The sequence below is a fragment of the Magnolia sinica genome, chromosome 12 (assembly GCF_029962835.1).
Source record: "Magnolia sinica isolate HGM2019 chromosome 12, MsV1, whole genome shotgun sequence".
In the NCBI taxonomy this organism is placed as follows: domain Eukaryota; kingdom Viridiplantae; phylum Streptophyta; class Magnoliopsida; order Magnoliales; family Magnoliaceae; genus Magnolia; species Magnolia sinica.
Window position 1 is genome coordinate 2,369,866 of NC_080584.1, and position 18,060 is coordinate 2,387,925.

The 18,060-nt window shown below is 44.0% G+C and overlaps 1 protein-coding gene across 2 annotated transcripts; it reads right to left on the reverse strand.

The window, feature by feature from the left end:
• Positions 1–4,776: 4,776 nt before the first annotated feature.
• Positions 4,777–12,881, reverse strand: LOC131220775 (BTB/POZ domain-containing protein At1g30440). Of its 2 annotated transcripts, XM_058215612.1 has the most exons (5): positions 12,672–12,881; positions 11,840–12,023; positions 9,215–9,284; positions 6,236–7,462; positions 4,777–5,815 (listed from the first exon to the last, which is right to left on the reverse strand). In XM_058215612.1, the coding sequence occupies exons 2-5, from the start codon at positions 11,896–11,898 to the stop codon at positions 5,273–5,275; spliced, it is 1,899 nt and encodes a 632-aa protein (XP_058071595.1). In that variant the 5' UTR covers positions 11,899–12,023; positions 12,672–12,881; the 3' UTR covers positions 4,777–5,272. The 2 variants fall into 2 exon arrangements, with proteins under 2 accessions (XP_058071595.1, XP_058071594.1); XM_058215611.1 differs by having other exon boundaries at positions 11,840–12,881.
• Between the last annotated feature and the right edge of the window lie 5,179 nt (positions 12,882–18,060).

The following is an 18,060-nucleotide window of genomic DNA, read 5'->3' on the forward strand; positions in this document are numbered from 1 at the left end:
GTGCGACCCATCTAAGCTATGGATCAGAATGGATTTTAGAGTACATGTGTAACATTTTAGGCGCATCTAATGGACGGGTTGGATGGATGGCCCTATACAGCTCGCACGTATGGCAATTCGCATGCGGTTGAACGTTCGTGATCATTCCCGGATGGGAGTTCCATGGCTACACGCAAGAGTTACATGCGGAATGTGAATTGCTTTTCATCCTTCCCAACCATTTCCTCATGCACGAGTGGGCCACCTAGGCACGTGCAAAGACAGGGACCCAAACAGATGAACGACCAAGATCTAAAATAAATGTCCAGTGGGCGCGTGTGCATTGTAGGATGTGATACTGGGTAGAAAGAGAGCCCATCTTTCTTTCTGCCCAATGGAGCCATGGCGCATTTGGACGCCGTTCATCTGGTGGGCCACATATGATGGGACGGCCATGCCCCAGGTTCTCCCCTATAGATGACCCTAGCCGTCCAATTCATCAGTTGCAGATGTACAAATACAACCTGCGGTGCATATCTTCCATCTGCGGCACGACTGTCGCCATACACTGGTGGTCGTCGTGTAGTGATCCCAGCCATCCATCCCATTGGTCCCATTTTGGACACACCATCAGCATAAGATCACACCGATAAGGTTTTGAGAGCCAAGAATCCGACGGCTGAAATTGCCCACAGCGTGTATTGTTAGCTACCGTTCCACAATCAAGCCCACTAAACCAACGAACGCTTGCATCACCGTACGCGTGGCCACGTTTGCAGTGGGCCAGCCAGCACGGACCAAGACGGGTGTTCCACGTAGCATGTAGAAAAACGAGATCATTACGATCGAGGTGGATGGATTCGGAAATCCATCCATCGCAGACAGTGGTGCGAACCATTCGTCCGGTGGGCCCCATATTCACTGACCATGACCCAAACCAAGCAGAAAATACAACTGTATGGACGCGGATTGCTTGGAGACCCGGTCACCACGGATATCCCTGGTGACCCGACTTTGAGGCCCACCATGATTTATGTGTTCTATCCACGCCGTCCGTCCATCCGTTCTGAGGCAGATCCAAATCTAAAGTGGACCGCACCACACGAAACAATCAGGATAATGACGCCGACCGTTGAAAACATCGTAGGGCCCACCATGATGTTGATGTGCCATCCAACCTGTTTTAAGGTCACACAGACATGGATGTAGGAAAACACAAATATCAGCTTGATCCCAAATGTCTGTGGCCTACAGTTTTCAATGGTAAGCGTTCAATCCCACTGTTTCCTGTGGTGTGGTCCACTTTAGCTTTGGATCAGCCTAATCTTTGGGTTCATGTCCTAAAATGAGCTGGAAAAACAGATGGACGGAGTGGATAACACTTACATCATGGTGGAACCCACAGGGTGGGCCTCCAGTGATATCGCCGGTGAATGGTGACGGGGTCTCCGGGCAATCCGCGTCCCTACCGTACAGTTCAACCGTTCTAGAAGGAAGGACGCGGATTTCCTACGAAAGCCTTTCGTAAGGAAGTTCCCGCGCAAGGATTATGGGTGGGGCCCACTTAGATCTTATTTTATACGGGAACGGATTGGCTACTCCCCCTGCCACCAGCCAATGGCTGATGGTCGGTGCTCTTTGGGCCCCACCATGATGTATGTGTTTCATCCATGCCGTCCATCTATTTTTCCATATCATTTTATCTTAAGAGACCAAAAATTAGATATTACCAATCTCAACCGGATCACATTAAAGGAAACAGTATTTAATGACCGTCGACCATTAAAAATCTTTTGGGGGCCATAAAAGTTTTGGATCAAGCTGATCTTTGTTTTTTCCCTTCATCTGGGTCTGTATGACCTAATCAACCGATTGGATGTCAAATAAACAGTACAGTGGTCCTTAGGAGGATTTTAATGATGGATATCCAATCACTATTGTTTTCTGGTGGTGTGATCGACCTGAGATTTATATACCTCTCATTTTTGGTATCACCACCTAAAATGATCTTTAAAAATGGGTGAACGGAATGGATGAAACACACATATCATGGTGGGGCCCACAGAACACCGACCACCAGCAACGGGGCTGGTGGCAGGGGGAGTAGCCAATCCGTTTCCATTTTATACGGCCACAGAAGAGGATAGTCGAAAGAACGGCCAACCGTAGTCATGAATTTTATTTTAATTTTTTAATTGGTCAATTTCGCCATGCTATCGTTCATGTGTGGCCCACCTGATAAGCGGACAATAATGACTTCGTCATCAAGATGGCTGCTCCCGCGTGAAGATTGATTACTGGAAAAGTATTCCCTGCGCGCTTGATTATCGGTCCACCAAGGGACCCACCTCATCAAGGTTGCTGGGGGTATTTCGGTTAATTACACATGGGGGCATTATTTGATACTCTGGCAGATTATGACGCTTAATACTCAGGCGCTCCGAAATTGTGAAAGGGGGCATAAATGAACTCAAATTGAACCGACTAAACTGTGGACCCCACCGCCAATTTCACTGTTCAAACAATCCTTTTGCCAGCAACCCAAATTTGAAGCATATCCAATGCTCGAGTGGACCACGCCACAAGAAACGGTGATATAATGATGTCCAGATCGAACCAGTTTCGGTGACTCAGTTACTTTGGCATTAATGTTGTTCACCAGGTGTTTAATAAAATGACTTAACGAAATGTGGCCGGTGGCAAGGACGGTTTGGCTGGTAGCAAGCAAGTTTGTACGTTAAACAAATACTTTTTATTTATTATTTTTTTTTTTTGGATTTTTATGTTACTTAGAGTGTTTGATAAAATATCTGTGAAATACCACATTGGCAAACTCGGCCCGATCTAGCCCGAGCTGTTGACCGAACTAAGCTGAGCTGGCCAGTCTGACTTGAGGACCGAGTCGAGCTCAGCCAGTGTTCCAGCCGATGTACACCCCTACTTGCAGGGCAATGCCGCGCCTACACGCTAGCAGGACACTTGCGTCGTACATCAATCCCATTGCAATGGTGGGACCCACCATGAAGATGACCACGCACAAAAATCAGGCCGATCCTCTCAACAGTATGGTGACAACCGACAGTTCAACATGTCAGCATCACCAGACAACCGACAGTTCAACACATCATACACACTTGCCCACCCAATGAGCGGATCAGTTGAAATCGGATTGCGTAAACTCAGTTGGCTTTTATCACACTGAGTAAACTCTGTGGGGCCCACCGTGAATGTACGTGGTTTATCCACACCGTCCACCCGTTTTTCCAGCTCATTTTAGGGGCGGATCCCAAAATTGAAGCATATCCAAAGCTAAATAGACCACACCACAAGAAACAGTGGGAACAATGATTTTCACTGTCGAAACCTTCCCAGGGCCCACAGTGATGTTTATTTGTCATCCAACCCGTTCATAAGATCACTCAGACATGGATGAAGGGAAATCACAAATATCAGCTTGATCCAAAACTTGTGGCCCCCAAAATTTATCAATGGTAGACGTCCAATTCACATTTTTTCAAGTAGTGTAGTCCACTTGAGCTTTGGATACACTTATTTTTGGGTGCGTGAATGGGGAACCGTACCACCCCCACGAGGACGAAGGTAGAGACGGACAGTCCTGTCAGGGGCTCTATGCGCCCACCATTATGTATGTGTTTTATCCACGCTGTCCGTCCATTTTTCTAGGTCATTCTAGAGCATAAAGCCAAAATGGAGGCAGATCTAATGCTCATGTGGGTCACACCACAGGAAGCCTCGGTGAGAGTGACGCCCACCGTTGAAACTTTCCTAAGGCCCACCTTGATGTTTGTTTTCCATCCAACCTGTTCGTAGGATTACACGGACATGGATGAAGGGAAAACATAAATATTAGCTTGATCCAAAACTGCTGTGGCCCCCAAGACATTTTCAACGGTAGGCATGCAATCCACGATGCTTCCTATGGTGTGGTCCACTAGAGCCTTTTATCTGCCTCATTTTTCATCTCCTGCCCTAAAATTACCAGTGAAAATGGATGGACGGCATGGATAAAATACATACATCACGGTGCACCGCACAGAGCCCCTGACAGGACCGTCCATCTCTGGCTAGGTACTGCCGTACTGGAGGTAGTACCTAGTCTCCACCCCATTTTTGGGCTTAAGCCTTAAAATTATCTGGTAAAATGGGTGGAGTGGATAAAATACATAAATCAGTGGGGCCCACAGAGTTCACTCAGTATCACAATTGCAGTGATTGAACTATCCTGACCGTACAATCGTTGAGCACAGTACATTTGCAGCTAATGATGGGACGAGCAACCATCCACGAGATGGCCCAGTAAATTCACCGTCCAGATCAAGCACAAGTGCAACACAAACGCAGCTGCATTTTTATATCTTTCACAGTTTATTTTGTAAATCATATGATCATGACCACGAATTCATGATGATGATCCTCACCGAGTTTCCATTTCTACAAGTGGGTCCCACGGTTTAGTGATCCATACCATCGATCTATTGAGCAAGGCCCATAGTTAGACCATGACCCAAAAAAACTCCCGGTTTGGATAATCCTAGCCACTGATCTTGGGCATTTTCTCAGTTGATTGTGGACCCATGCTCTACATTGCTATTCTTGACCATCTATTTAAGATCATATACTGTTCAGAAAATTTCTCAGGCACGGTCAATCTCCTGTGTGACCCAACGGTCTAATGGTCTGGATCACTACTACGTGGGCCCAACTTCCACAAATTGAACTCGGATCAAATGATCATACATGCTCCTCCAAACAAGAATAATCCACAAAGAAAGGAGATGAAATTTCACAGTTTCATATTGAAAAATGAAAAGGAAAACAGCCCAACAAAATACAGATACAATCAATCAGAAGATAAATATGGTGAATGAGATGAAAGGGCCGACTTCAGACACGCCAACAAAGAACATTTGTGCGAAATCTAGCCCATACATCAGCTGGGGTCCGCCACGACCGTTCCACCCTGACCCAAAAAAGCTCAGGCCAGTCGGCTCATCAGGTAGACCACAGTTGAAAGAACAGTTGGAGAAGAGACCATCGGCTCAAGAATTCAAAACGCTTGTCGACCACATGATGAGCAGAACCGGGCCGCGACCACCGATTCTTTTCTAGTATGCGGTGGGCCACACCTGTTGAGCTAGCCCTGGATCTCTAACACAGGCATTACAAGTGCACGTGTGCGAAGTGGGCCCCTCCACCACACTTGTATGGGCCCCACTCGCATTCATTGAAAGATGATGGACACAGGCACTGGAAATGAAGGAAGAAATGAAGCTTACCCATCTACAGACAAGTTCCTCATATGCTTCCCATTTCGCCTCTCCTTTGTCTTCTCAGCCGCCTTCTGATCGCTGACTGACCCTTCCTGGGCGCTGCACATCTGTGACTTGATCTTGAGCCCGAACTTCCGTGGGACTGACCTCCACACCCCCTTTCCTTGGCCCAGCTTCTCAATCTCCTCCCGCATGCTTGTGCACTCCTTTTCAAGCTCCGACACCCGCATCCGCATGTTGTCCATCCCCACCTTCAGCACCTGGTTCTCGCGCACCGCTGTCGCCCACCCCCCTTCGTTCGGCCCCCCGCCCATGAGCCCGCTCCTCAGAGGCCTCGACCCACCGTCGAGATTGTCAGAGACCAGGAAGCAGCCCGCGATCGACGTCCGCAGCTGCAGCTGCTCAAAGAAGAGGACCTGGACAACTACACGGAGGGGGAGCCTCTCGTTTTGAGCGGCATGCGTGCAGGCTTCCAAGGAGAGCTTCTGGCAGTCCATCAGACGGCAGAGCTGCTCCCTCTCCGAATCTGTGAGCCATGGGTGGGCCTGAATGCATCAAGGAACAGATCAAAATCAAAGTGTAGACTGTAAACTTCAAAAGAAAATGTCCTGATAAAAGGTTAATAGTATAGAAAATATCCACTTGAGTGTCCAATCCATGCCGTTCATCAGGTGGGCCACACCATGTATATATTGTGGTCCAAAATCAGGCTGACCCAGTCAACAGGCAGGTCCCATGAGCACAAAGGATCTGGACTGCAATCTACTGGTCAATTTTTCTGTCTTTTTTTCGAAAATATGCAGCCCACCTGGTAATCGGACTTGCCTGATTTTCGGGCCATGGCACATACATGGTTGGTTGGACTACCAGATGGATGAACCAGATTCCTCGATCACATGCTATAGGGGAGCATGTGTGCAGAGGACACACAAATAGCCATTGCATTTCTCATAAATGAAGATCACCTTCAAGTATATGTCAATCGCACGATAAAGCCCATCATCCAACGGTCTGGCATAATCAGGAATGGCCCCAGCCAGTGACTGGAACTTCGGCAGCTTCAGATTAACATCAGGTGCAACCTCTGAAAGGTACCCATCGATGAGCTTGGCCACCATCGTGATCGGCGTAAGAGAAGGAGACCCCATCAGTTGCCCATCATCAACCGAACATGGGGAGGCCCCACCTGTCGCCTGATCCAACACCAGGAAGTGCTCAAGAATCCGCTGCACGCATTCGACATTGTAGAGTGTTTCCATAGAGTAGGAGAAGGTGGGCAGCAAAAGATCCTCCAAGGTGGCCTGGTCCAGCTGCATCCCAATCCTCTCCTCCAAGTTTGATACGCAAGCCGGGCTCGCCCGCAGGATCATGGCAGTTCGGAGAAGCCCAAACAGGATTTTGGTCGATGCCACACCCTTCTGCATGGGCAGCAGGCCATCAATCTCCTCAAGCAAATGCTTCTGTTCTTCTTCAGATGGTGCGGATGCAATTGCCACAGCCACAAGGCGTGTGCTGTGCTCACCCGACATGCTCTGACGCCTGTTGAGGCCTGGGAGAAAACGTTTCGCATAGTGTGTGACTGAACCAGCAATGATCTCTTCTTTGATGCCGCGGGATTCCATGACCGAAATCAGCCTCTTATAGAGAGGGAGGCTCAATGACAATACATCCTCGTACCACCAATCCAAGCTAGCATTCCTCGGCCGGGCCCCGGTGCTTATCCCATTCCACAACATGCTCCCACCGGGGCTCTGCATGGGCCCACGATCCGTCATCGGCCACCCAAACAGATTTGGGTCTGTGCACGCCTTCACAGCCAATGACTCGATGCATCTCTTCACCATGTGGAGATTGTCAGCGTGGGCGAGGACATCCTCGCATGCCTGGAGAGCCTTGATCGAGTCCTTCCAGCTGCGGAGCACAACCTGGTTGAGGAATATCTCAGTCTGTGTGATCAGATTGCCCTCCCCATATTCGTCCGTCATCTGAAGATGCTCCGCCGCGCAGCGGAGGTGGACGACATTCGACGCAGTGAGCTCGAGCTTCACACCATAGCAGAACTTCGCCACGAGCTCGAACGCCTTTGCGCCGCCGGGAATGTCTGAGAGCTGTATGACACAGCCCTCTTCTCCATCATCAGATGCCTCCGCGATCAGTCTTTCTAAAACCCCACTTCTAGAAAGCAATGGGAACTGCAAAGAATGCAAAGATAGAGAGATTTGAGAAAGTGTCCCGCGTGTGCAGGATCCAAGCCACGCATCAGGTGGAACTGGCCAATGTAGATGCCGTCGTGCAAAAATCAAGCAGGTGGGCCACACATGCACATCAAAGGTGTAACAGTTGCAATTCTTTTAACCCACCGCATTGTTTTTGTATTTGCATGACCAGCATGTTCCTTTCCTTCCACAAGCCGGGACCGCTTGATGGGCAGCTTGGATATGCAGTTGGGCGACTTAGTAAAGCTCTAAAGTAGCAAAACCGGCATTCCGTGAAATAATGAGAATCGAAAAATGGAAGTTATTTTTGAACATACGAAGGGAACGGATCATTGAAGCCCGTGGATGGTCAAGATAGCAAGCTCACTTGGATGGGCAAATATCCATCTCACTGAAATCTCAGAAAACAACGATGGACGGACAGCACTCTCTTTCCAAAATCCTGAGTATTTCTTGTTTTTTCAAGGATTAGATTCTCCACATACAATATTAATTTTCCACCCGAGTGGTGTGGCCCACCTGAGTCTTGGAATGGCCTGGTTTTCGAGGCATCATTTCATTCTGGTGAGGTGTGTCAGATGAATGGATAGGATGGCATTCACTCAAGATTTACAATGCGGAAGGTTTCGATGGTGGACATTGTCGGAAAATTCAGGTCTCACAACCAAATGATCAGGACCGATCAAAGCATCCAGATTGCCTCCGATTATTCTCCAATAAGTTTGCAAATAAAGCTGAAGCTCTAGGACCAATATCAACCATTTTGAAGTACTACGCCATTCCCATTGTCAATCTGACACTTCATAGTACACCAAGGTCCACGTCAAGATCACAATCCAATGGCTTGGATCTGCTGGGTGGGGTTTTGTTGGCATGTAAGTGGTGTCAATGTGGGCCTCCAATATGATTGGTTCCATGGGCCCTAGTAAAAAAGGGATGTTGATGCCCGGTGGATAGCCACTCAGAGAACTGCTGCTGATCTAGCATTTCAAAGCCAACCCCAATTTGCTAAGATCATCACCGCGACCGCCACTATCGTCATCATACCTTTTGTCCCATCTATTTGGGCCACTACAATTGGGTTCGCAAGTTGTGGTAGGCCACTAGCAACGAATGCCCAAGCAATTATCAACATTTGAGATGAGAATTCTCATGATCGCCTGAGAGAAGTATATTAATCAGCATCCTACCCTTATCCCATGGTCGACAACTCAGGGAACAAGGAACAATCAAGAGGTAGGAACAGGGTTTTAAACCGGTGTATCGGGGACAGGGTGTTCCATAACGGTACATAGCCACCGCTATTACCATTACGATATGGGCCGTAATGGCCGTTACCGCCCCCCCCCCCCCCCCCTTTTTTTTGAAAAAAAAAATGTTTCTGGACCATTACAAGGCCTTTATGTACCCGTTATGGGACCGTTACAGAGCCGTTATGGCTCGTTTTTCTGCAACGGCTGTTTCAGCCCTTAACGCGTAGCAGTTACATCCGTTACATAACCAATTTTGAATACCTTGATCGGGGATTGCATCGCTCACCATTGATACAAGCCCCCGCCGCCCCTGAATTGGGCTGCTTTGGGCCAATACAGCCGTATCATTCATGGGCAATACTGGTATGTTTCCAGCGATACGTACCAGTTTTTGATGATATTGGGTAGGAAGATAAAAGCCATTTTATTATAGTAACAGTAGCCAGTATGAGCTATTTCATGTGAAAGAACTCACCTTGTGAAGATGAAAGGACATCTCGTCAACTTCGACAATAACATCGCTGGGAAGGCCAGTTGCACAGAACCTGCAAAATGTTTGGGAAAAAAAAACCCAAAGATATAATCCATGTGTATCATCAAAATGAAGTATGAATTAGAACAGCAATAGATCAATATAGTCATTTTTATAGGAAAAATACTATTGAGGTATTGAGTTACGAGAAGACTCGGACTGATATTTTCAAGACAGCATGCCCGACTCAAGATTTAGATTTCATGAAAATCACTTCTTAGGGGTATCAATTAGATGAAATGATAAATGCAAATAGGGCTTGTAGCTGCACATGCCAGTGCTACCCACATGTGCGAGATCCAAGTCGCTCATCGGACCAAAGAATCCAGACAAAGGGTTCCATGTAGTGAGCGATTTGTATCTTGTACATATGCAACTTCGCCTGCATGTCCCATTTAACAAGGCAGAAGCAAAATCGGGGCTGTGCAATCAGAGAGCTTTTGACTCATGAAATTAGTGCTACCTCTCAGGACTTTTTGCTTGAAAACACCGAGAAACTTGACTCAATTGCACGTCATCAAGAATCAGAAAAGCCTTTTTTTTTTTTTTTAGTTGAGACTCATTCAACTCGATTCAACTCAAAGAAACCACAGTATCCAAAAACAGCTACATAATGGTAACAGTGGAGACACATGATGGACCGTAAAAAATGCCTATAAGTCTATAACGGCCGTTATGGGGCCGACACAGTTTTTTTTAAAAAAAATCTGGTCATGACGGCCGTTATGTGGACTTTAATCATAACAATAACGACAGTGCCCATTACAGCCACTGTTACGGTTATGGAATACAACATGAAACTCAAAAATAATAATAATAACTCACCAAGACTATGATTTTTAAAAATTAAATATTATCTATTAAAAAAAAAACTGACTCTTGGTGTCTAGACTCGAACTAACACAACTGAGTACTAAACAAATCTTCTAATCTATTCAAGGTTACAACCTACGCCTATGAAACAACATTAACAGGGTATGAAGACCATCATCGGTACAGCTATCATAAAACATGAACTCAGCTTTCAATGAATGATGAATTTCTAGACATGTCCCTGAAAATAATGAATGGAACTCCAAAAGCATATCATCAATCTAAATGATTCAACTGATTTAGCGAGATCAAGATTCTAGAAAACTATCCATGCAACTTACTTTTATCACCTCAAACTTGTGAAAGCTGAAATTCTAGGCAAGATTGTGTATACTCATATCCAAGTGTCATTTAACATGCCCGGCAAGATTGATTATATGAGAAAGTTTGCTTTTGTTTTTTTTTTTTTTTTTTGAAAGAATAAGAGAAACTTTGGTACTCTGGCAAAGTGTGATGAATGATAGACAGGCACATAGAAATTGCATATGTGGCATACAAGTAATTCTAACTGAAGTGGCTAAATTATGGGGCTTGGTTTAGATGTATCATGAACCAAAATTACACTTATTTGATTATCTCACTATTGGATTGATGGACTTTCTTGGATGGCGGAAAAGGAAAATAACCAATGGTCCTATCTCAACAAAGAAGTGTCCATGAATCAGAGATTAGGATTGTTCAACCAATCTAATTTGGGGACTGTAACTTACCTATGGTAGGTTCCACAGTTCAGTCACTTCAAATTTATTCAATGCAGGTCCCGTCTACAATTTCTAAGTGCCAGTGTATCAAGCATCATACTTTGCCAAAGCATCAAATGGTTTCCCATAGTTAAAAATGCCTGTTCATTAGATTATCCAGTGTGCATTTGCCAAAATTAAGCAGATGGTATCTGATATAGCTAATAAGGTTGATAATTGATAAGTCAACAGGTCTGAACCAATCTAAGGCTGCAGCTTGGGTTCTTTCAGGTTGTGATGGTCCTCAGGTCGGGTTAGGGTTGAACAACCTGATTTGAAATTGGGCTGGTTTTGGGTTGAGCAAATTTAGGTCGTGTTAGGTTGGGTTCGTAAAAATCACATGTAACTAGGTCGGATTGGGTTGGATTGAGTACAGAAGAGTTCAGATTGGTTAGGTATTTCCGATCAGCCCGATTTTTTGGCTATGACTCATCGAAGAGGTGGTTTACTAATTGGACGGTCGGGATCCATTGCCAAAGGGCACTCATAAAGAATTTACTGAATTATACCGGGTGCAGACTAAATCCAAAACCTTTAAAAAAATCCATTCATCAACCAAGAAAATTCAACAAGAAATCTTGTTTCTTCATTTTCATGGCCATAATTCACCAAATTACCTTGAGAATAGATGAACGGTCCAAATCAAATCCCTGCAATAGACTCAACAACAACAACAACAACAACCCAAAATAATGGATTCTTCAACAGTTCAAACATAAATCAAAATTTCTGAAACCAAAATTCGAGTTTCCGCAGATCTAAATCCTGCCTTCTTCACATTACAACACTCATCTCAGATCCATGTCTAAGCTTCTAAAACTCATCTTTTTCTAATTGAATACAAGTGAAACTAATTCAAAACAAGCAGGAATGCAAACCAACAAAATCAAAACTGGTTTCCACATATTAATTCAAAAATTTTAAAAAAAAAAAAAGCAAAGAGAATGCTCCATACCATGCCTGCCCTTGCCGTTGGAATGCATCAGATTTCGATCCCAGCTTCATACAAGCCATTTTTTCCACAAATCCAACAACCAAAATAGAAATTGAAAGCTTTCAAACAGAACCCAAACTCAAGCCAAAACAGCACCTAGTCTCCAAGAATCCACCCTCAAGAGACCTCCAAATTCAAATATTCCCTACAATTTCAAAGCAAGAGCTACAAAATTCATCTCTAAAATCACTATAAATTCCAAAATCCAGTTCTATAACCAACCCAAATGCTTCTACCCCAAAACCACAAATTTCAATTTAAAAACCGCCCTGCGAATTTCGGCAACTCCAACCACCCCAAATGGAACAAACCCACTTTCAACCCAATATTCTCAGCCCAGAAACCCAAATACAAAACAGCCAATCTCAGCACCAAACCACCCTGAGAACCCTTCAAAAGAAAAAACAAAAGAACAAAGTTTAGCACATGCCCCACAGATTTCTGCCCCAAAAAGCCCTTACGAAACCCAGATTTAGGACATACCCCACAAATCTCTGCCCAAAACACCTACTTTTTTAAATGTAGTAAATACCTCACAGATTTCTGCCCAAAATCCCCTTTTTTAAATCAATTTAGCACATATCCTACAGCTTTTTGCCCCAAAACCATTCCATAAACCCTTAAACAAAATCAAATTTAGGACATACCCCATAGGTTTCTGCTCAAAACCACACCCATAACACTACAAAAAAAAATGCAGTAAATACCCCACACTTTTCTTCCCTAAATCCCTTAAAAAAAATCAAACCACCCCATGAATCCTTCAGGAAAAAAACTCAAATTTAGAACATACCCCACAAATTTCTGCCCAAAGCCACAACCCAAAACACCTTTCAAACAAATGTAGTAAGAACGCAACAGATTTCTGACTTTAGCACAAACCCCACAAATTCCTGCCCAAAAACACTAGAAAAAACAAGGAAGAAATTTAGGACATCCACCACATGTTTCTGCCCCAAAACCACCCAAAGATTCCAACTTCCACTCCACCAAATAATAAAAGAAATGAAATAGAGAGAGAGAGAAAGAGAACCTTCAAAGTTTTTTTATTTTTTATTTTCCCTTCTACAACTGCTCTAAAAAATACCATCCAAAAAACCCATATTTGAAAGCACAAGATAGAAAACCTCCAAAGGCTAGATTTGTTCCTACCCACTCTACAAAACACTACCTAAAACCCCTTGGAATGCAAAACCCATCAGCTAGAAAAAGACAGAGACACCCCTCCAACAGAGAGCTTTTTTTCCACAACTACCTCACAAAGCACTAGCTACAAACCCATGAAATTCAAATAGCCATATGTCAAAATGATCCAGATACCTCCAAAGGGTAGTTTCTATTCTCCAACCACCTTATAAGGAACTTCTGAAATCACATCAAATGAAAAGACCCAACAGTAAAAAGACAAGAAAATCCTCAGAGATAGAGAGAAGCATTCAAATTTCAAAGGGTAGTTTTTATTTTTAATGAGTAAGGATAAATAATATATCTTGAAAGAGTCCAGTTAAAGTAAAAAAACAAAAAATAAAACCATCTTTTTCTGATAATTGCAGAAAAACCAATCTGTCAGGAGACAAGGAAGACAATACAAGGCTTTTAAAATAATAAATAAACAGAGGGTCCCAAATTCAAACGGTTGGACCAAATCTACAGTCAATCCAAAAAATAACTTAGAATCTGTCATATTCCTGTAAAATCCAACCCTTAAAATACATTTATCACAGTATCTTAATATCATTTACAAAAATTAGAACAAAAAAATTATTATGTGGGCCACAACATAAAAAAATATCCACTGATAATTAATAAATTATATTTATGATCCATTTGATCATTAAATAATATTATTTTATTATAATGTTGTATTAATGATGGTTTTAACGTATTGGACGGTTTGGATTTCTCAAAAACATGAAATTTTGGGAGATATTTTCTGGATGAACGGTTGTTTATCGTGCAACCTGTTAGACTTTATTATAGAGTCCTAATGCATTAGAACTTTGTAACTGTCCTGATGCAATCCTTTCCCACAACTGGGGCCCATCAGTCGTTGATCCAAGCCGTTGATGTTATGGAAGATACCCGGGATAGCGGATGAACGAAATAATTCAATATTTAAATATCTTATCCATTCAATTCTTCCATTTTTTTTCTAGTCCGTTGATGCGTTATATGAAATGAGTAGTGTACCAATGCACCGATTTAGTGCAGATGAAATAAACATTTCGTTGATCCAGACCGTATATCTCATAATAATTGCACCCGATGGAGGAATTCCAAGCGCTCTTAGATATTTAAAGATCATGGCCATCAAACCATGGTCATTTTCATGGACAGTTCATGTGAATTATCAAACTGTTTATTTTTTGGAAATTGTAATAACGTGAAATCTTTCTTCATTAGCACATTCTCAACATGATCCGTAAGATCAACGGTCTGGATCATCAAATATGGCCACCATTTGACAGATTGATGCCTTAGGACTACACATCAAGACACATAACTCCTCGTAAGAAATAAAAGAAGGTGGGACCTTTGGGCTTTAAAAAGGATCAAAAGTACTCATTTCTCACCGGAGCTTAGTTCAGGGAATCCAACAGTCGCATCGTTGCACTCAATTTTTGGAGACATATGGTGGGCCCCACTTTAGATGGACCCGATCTGATGTTGGATGTAAACTTCTGGCCGTTTGGTATTTTCCTTTCAGCCGTTCATTTGATGACCATCAACTGGATGGTTAAGATCGTCCGTGTCCATCAGCAGTGTTTCCTTCACTCATTAGACCCATCATCTAATCTCGACCGTTCGTGTCACAGGATATTGACTACATGGTTAGGATTTCACAATTACTGTAGGACGGACCTAGTGGAGGATTGGAGTATTTAAGTGTGCCTATTAAAGTAGGAGCAATGGATGCTCTGTTGTTTTCTTTCTAGCTGTCCATTTGATGACCATCAATTGGACGGTTGGGATTGTCTGTGCTCATTTACAATGATGTACGTTCGTACTGTGGCGGTACTGTACTGGAGAAACGATGTGTGCGTTTTACACCGTTTCAATGACTCGTCCACGTATACGGCTGCGAATATGTTAATATAGACCGTTGAAAACGTGGGACTCAATTTGAATGGTTGTGATAAAATCAGACTGGCAGAACAAAATTAATCAGATAATATAAGCCATTGAACTTATTACCATTTCCACGCTAACCGTCCATTTTGATGGCCACTGATCCGATGAGAGGGATCGCAGGTACAGCATGTCTTGGTGGCCCCACATGATTTCGTGTCAGTTGATCCTAGCCGTCCACAAAAATGCCAGTTAAAAAAGTGTTTTGGGATAGAATCCAATGTTAGTTTTGCACAATTTACTAATGGTGTAATCTCTTCGACTGTACAAAAAGGCAATCCAGGCTGTCCAAATCGATGATGATGCAGCTGTGATGAGAAGATAATGTTAACTATCTGATTCTTCCATCCACGGTATGTCCCATGATTTGGATGGTTCTCGATGGCTACGTGTGAAGAGATGAGTCACCACCATTTTCAAAATTGTCAGGAACTAACATATAGTCAGATCATTACCACGGCGTGGAGTACCTGCTTACGGAGGCATAGTAATTCGGTGCCTCCAGATCGGGTACCACAAACGTGCCGCACGTCTATGATGATCTGGGCCATTCATCCTGTGAGGTCCACCGTAGATTGGCTCCTAATCAAGATACGCTTTGACGGAACAATCTTAACCGTCTAATTTCTCAATTAACGTGGTCCGTTGCTATTTTTCGTCTTTTAGGGCCACAAATATAAAGGGCTAAGATCATCCAAACAATATGGTTTTTCAAACGTGGACCATAAGTGATGAAAATAGGAATTGACGGTTTAGATCTCTTCCATGAATACCACACGTTCCTAAAACACATCGATTCAGGAAATTTTCACGCGCTCCCTTGGATGAAAGCCCATAGAAGACGAGCCCACCATTCGAGGCATCTGACCATGCAGGGTGGTCCCCAGCCAGCCACACAGATTGACTAGCGTGCGTCGCGACGCACGCGATGCGAGCCTTAAAACGAGCAGTTCTCTGTTCTGTCAACCAGTCCAGCTGGACCATGTGCGGGGGACGCGAATTTCCTACAATCATTGTAGGGAGCCCGTGCAATAAAATCTAGGTGGGGCCCATATGTGTGAGATCTACTCCTACCATCATTTTCGTCAGCTCATGTTAGGACGTGGCCCAAAAACTACGTGACACCCAATACTAAAGTGGGCCACACCATTAGGAACGGTGTGGATGCGTTGCATACCATTGAAATCTCCGTGGGGCCAATCGATTTCGTGGATTAAGCTTATATTTGGTATTTTCACTTTATGCTGATGGACCAGCTTATGAACGGGTTGGATGGCATGTTTTGGATGGAACCCTTCCCCATCCCCACCGTGTCTGCGGGTATACATTGAGTATTCTCACCTCGAACTTAGCTTGGCTCGGTTCTCGAGCTTGACTAGCAAGCTCAGCTTGATTCGGTCAATGACTCAAGCTAGCTCGGGCTAAGTTCGAGCCAAGATCAAGCTAATTTCGTCATCGAGGCATTTCCACAAATGCTTAAATTTTAACTTCACAATCTCACTATTTGTAAAACAGAGGCAATAGTTTTACAGGTGTTTTATCAAACACCTTCTAAGTAACATAAAAACCAAAAAAAGAAGTATTTATTTAATATATATACTTTGCTTGGCACCGGCCTTGACACCAGCCAAACCTTCATTACCACTAGTGAAACCTTCTGTAAGACCCGTATCCTAGCTTGTACTGTTCTGTAGGCTTCTACGATCATTCCGGTCGAATTTCGGCTACCCGTGACACATAAACTGCATTTGTGCGCAACCCTGAATCGTATCCCATATTTCAGAGTCAGCTCGACCCGAGACTTATACCCTAGTGACTGCGCCGTCACCGCGGTTCTAACGCCGCGTCTTACGTACCAATCCGATACCCTAGTAGGGAGATATGGCCCGCATTCAGTTCGAGGAAAACATCGCGCGTTTGCAATCCGAAGTGAATCTCTACAACATGTCTCATTAATCAATCACCTCATGTCAAGTACAATAGCAATTCCAAAATCAACTATCTCTCACCCCTCTCTCTTACACACCCATACAGTCAAGTATACCTATCAACTCACATCCATCACCTCTCCCTTAGAACCACCATTTCTCTCTTTCTCAGCACAAAAAAAATTCAAGCAAAAGTAGTGGACGTCCAAGCTCTTCCAATGTGAGAAAAAGTGAGTGTGTGTGGCCCATTTCCCACTACAAGATCCATCATATTAGCTATTCATTTCTCATCACTTTCCATCAAAGTAATACACAAGGAGTTCGGCGTTCCATCGGACTAAGAAGATCAAACGGTGGGTGTTTTATAGGCCTAGATGTAATGCTTTGATGATGGGTCAAGTGAGACCTACCGATTGATGGTATGGATCTTACTTTGAACCCTAGGTGTGGCCGATGACCTACTTTGATCCTCATGATCATTCCATGATGGGGTCATTTTCCATGGACCCCATCATGATGTTTATTTTCCTTGCATAAATAGAGTCATCTAAACCTTGCATTTTGGTGCAGAAAGGATCTCCACCGTTGATTTTGATCGATGGACCCACATGTAATGGGACCTACTTGATTTATGTTGTGACGTATGGAAGGGAGGGCCCATAGTGTCGGGGTCCCTCCATCACACGTGTCTCTCTCTCTTTCACATTTTGTGTGACGATGTGGTTGTGTGGCCCACTTAGATGGACCCCACCTTGATGTGTGTCTTATCTACACCATCCAGCCATTTGGTAGCCCACCTGTAACACGTTTGTAAGTGGGGCCCACCTTAAAATGTGCTGCATTCAAACCATCTAGCGTCCAGGAACGCTAGACGTGGCCGTGCAGTGAAGTGTGCACTGACCGTGTGGTGTACTGACGACAAAACAAATGTCAGTTTGAGTCAAAACTTGGGTGGATCGCTTATGCAGCCCCCACCTTGAAGTATGGGTTTAATCCACATCGTCCATTCCATTCCCCAGCTCCTTTTAGGGGTTGAGCCGAAATATGAGGCCAATTCGATTTTCTGGTGGGCAATAGCTCAGACAACATGGGTTTTTACCGTTAAAATTCACTCTGATGTTTTTA

Bases quoted from the DNA above. Each gene is read 5' to 3' on its own strand.
- LOC131220775 (XM_058215612.1), bottom strand. From the start codon at position 11,898: ATGGCTTGTATGAAGCTGGGATCGAAATCTGATGCATTCCAACGGCAA. The intron at 9,285-11,839 runs GTATGGAGCATT...AACATTTTGCAG, and splicing joins CAACGGCAAGGGCAGGCATG to GTTCTGTGCAACTGGCCTTC. The intron at 7,463-9,214 runs GTGAGTTCTTTC...CATTCTTTGCAG, and splicing joins TGTCCTTTCATCTTCACAAG to TTCCCATTGCTTTCTAGAAG.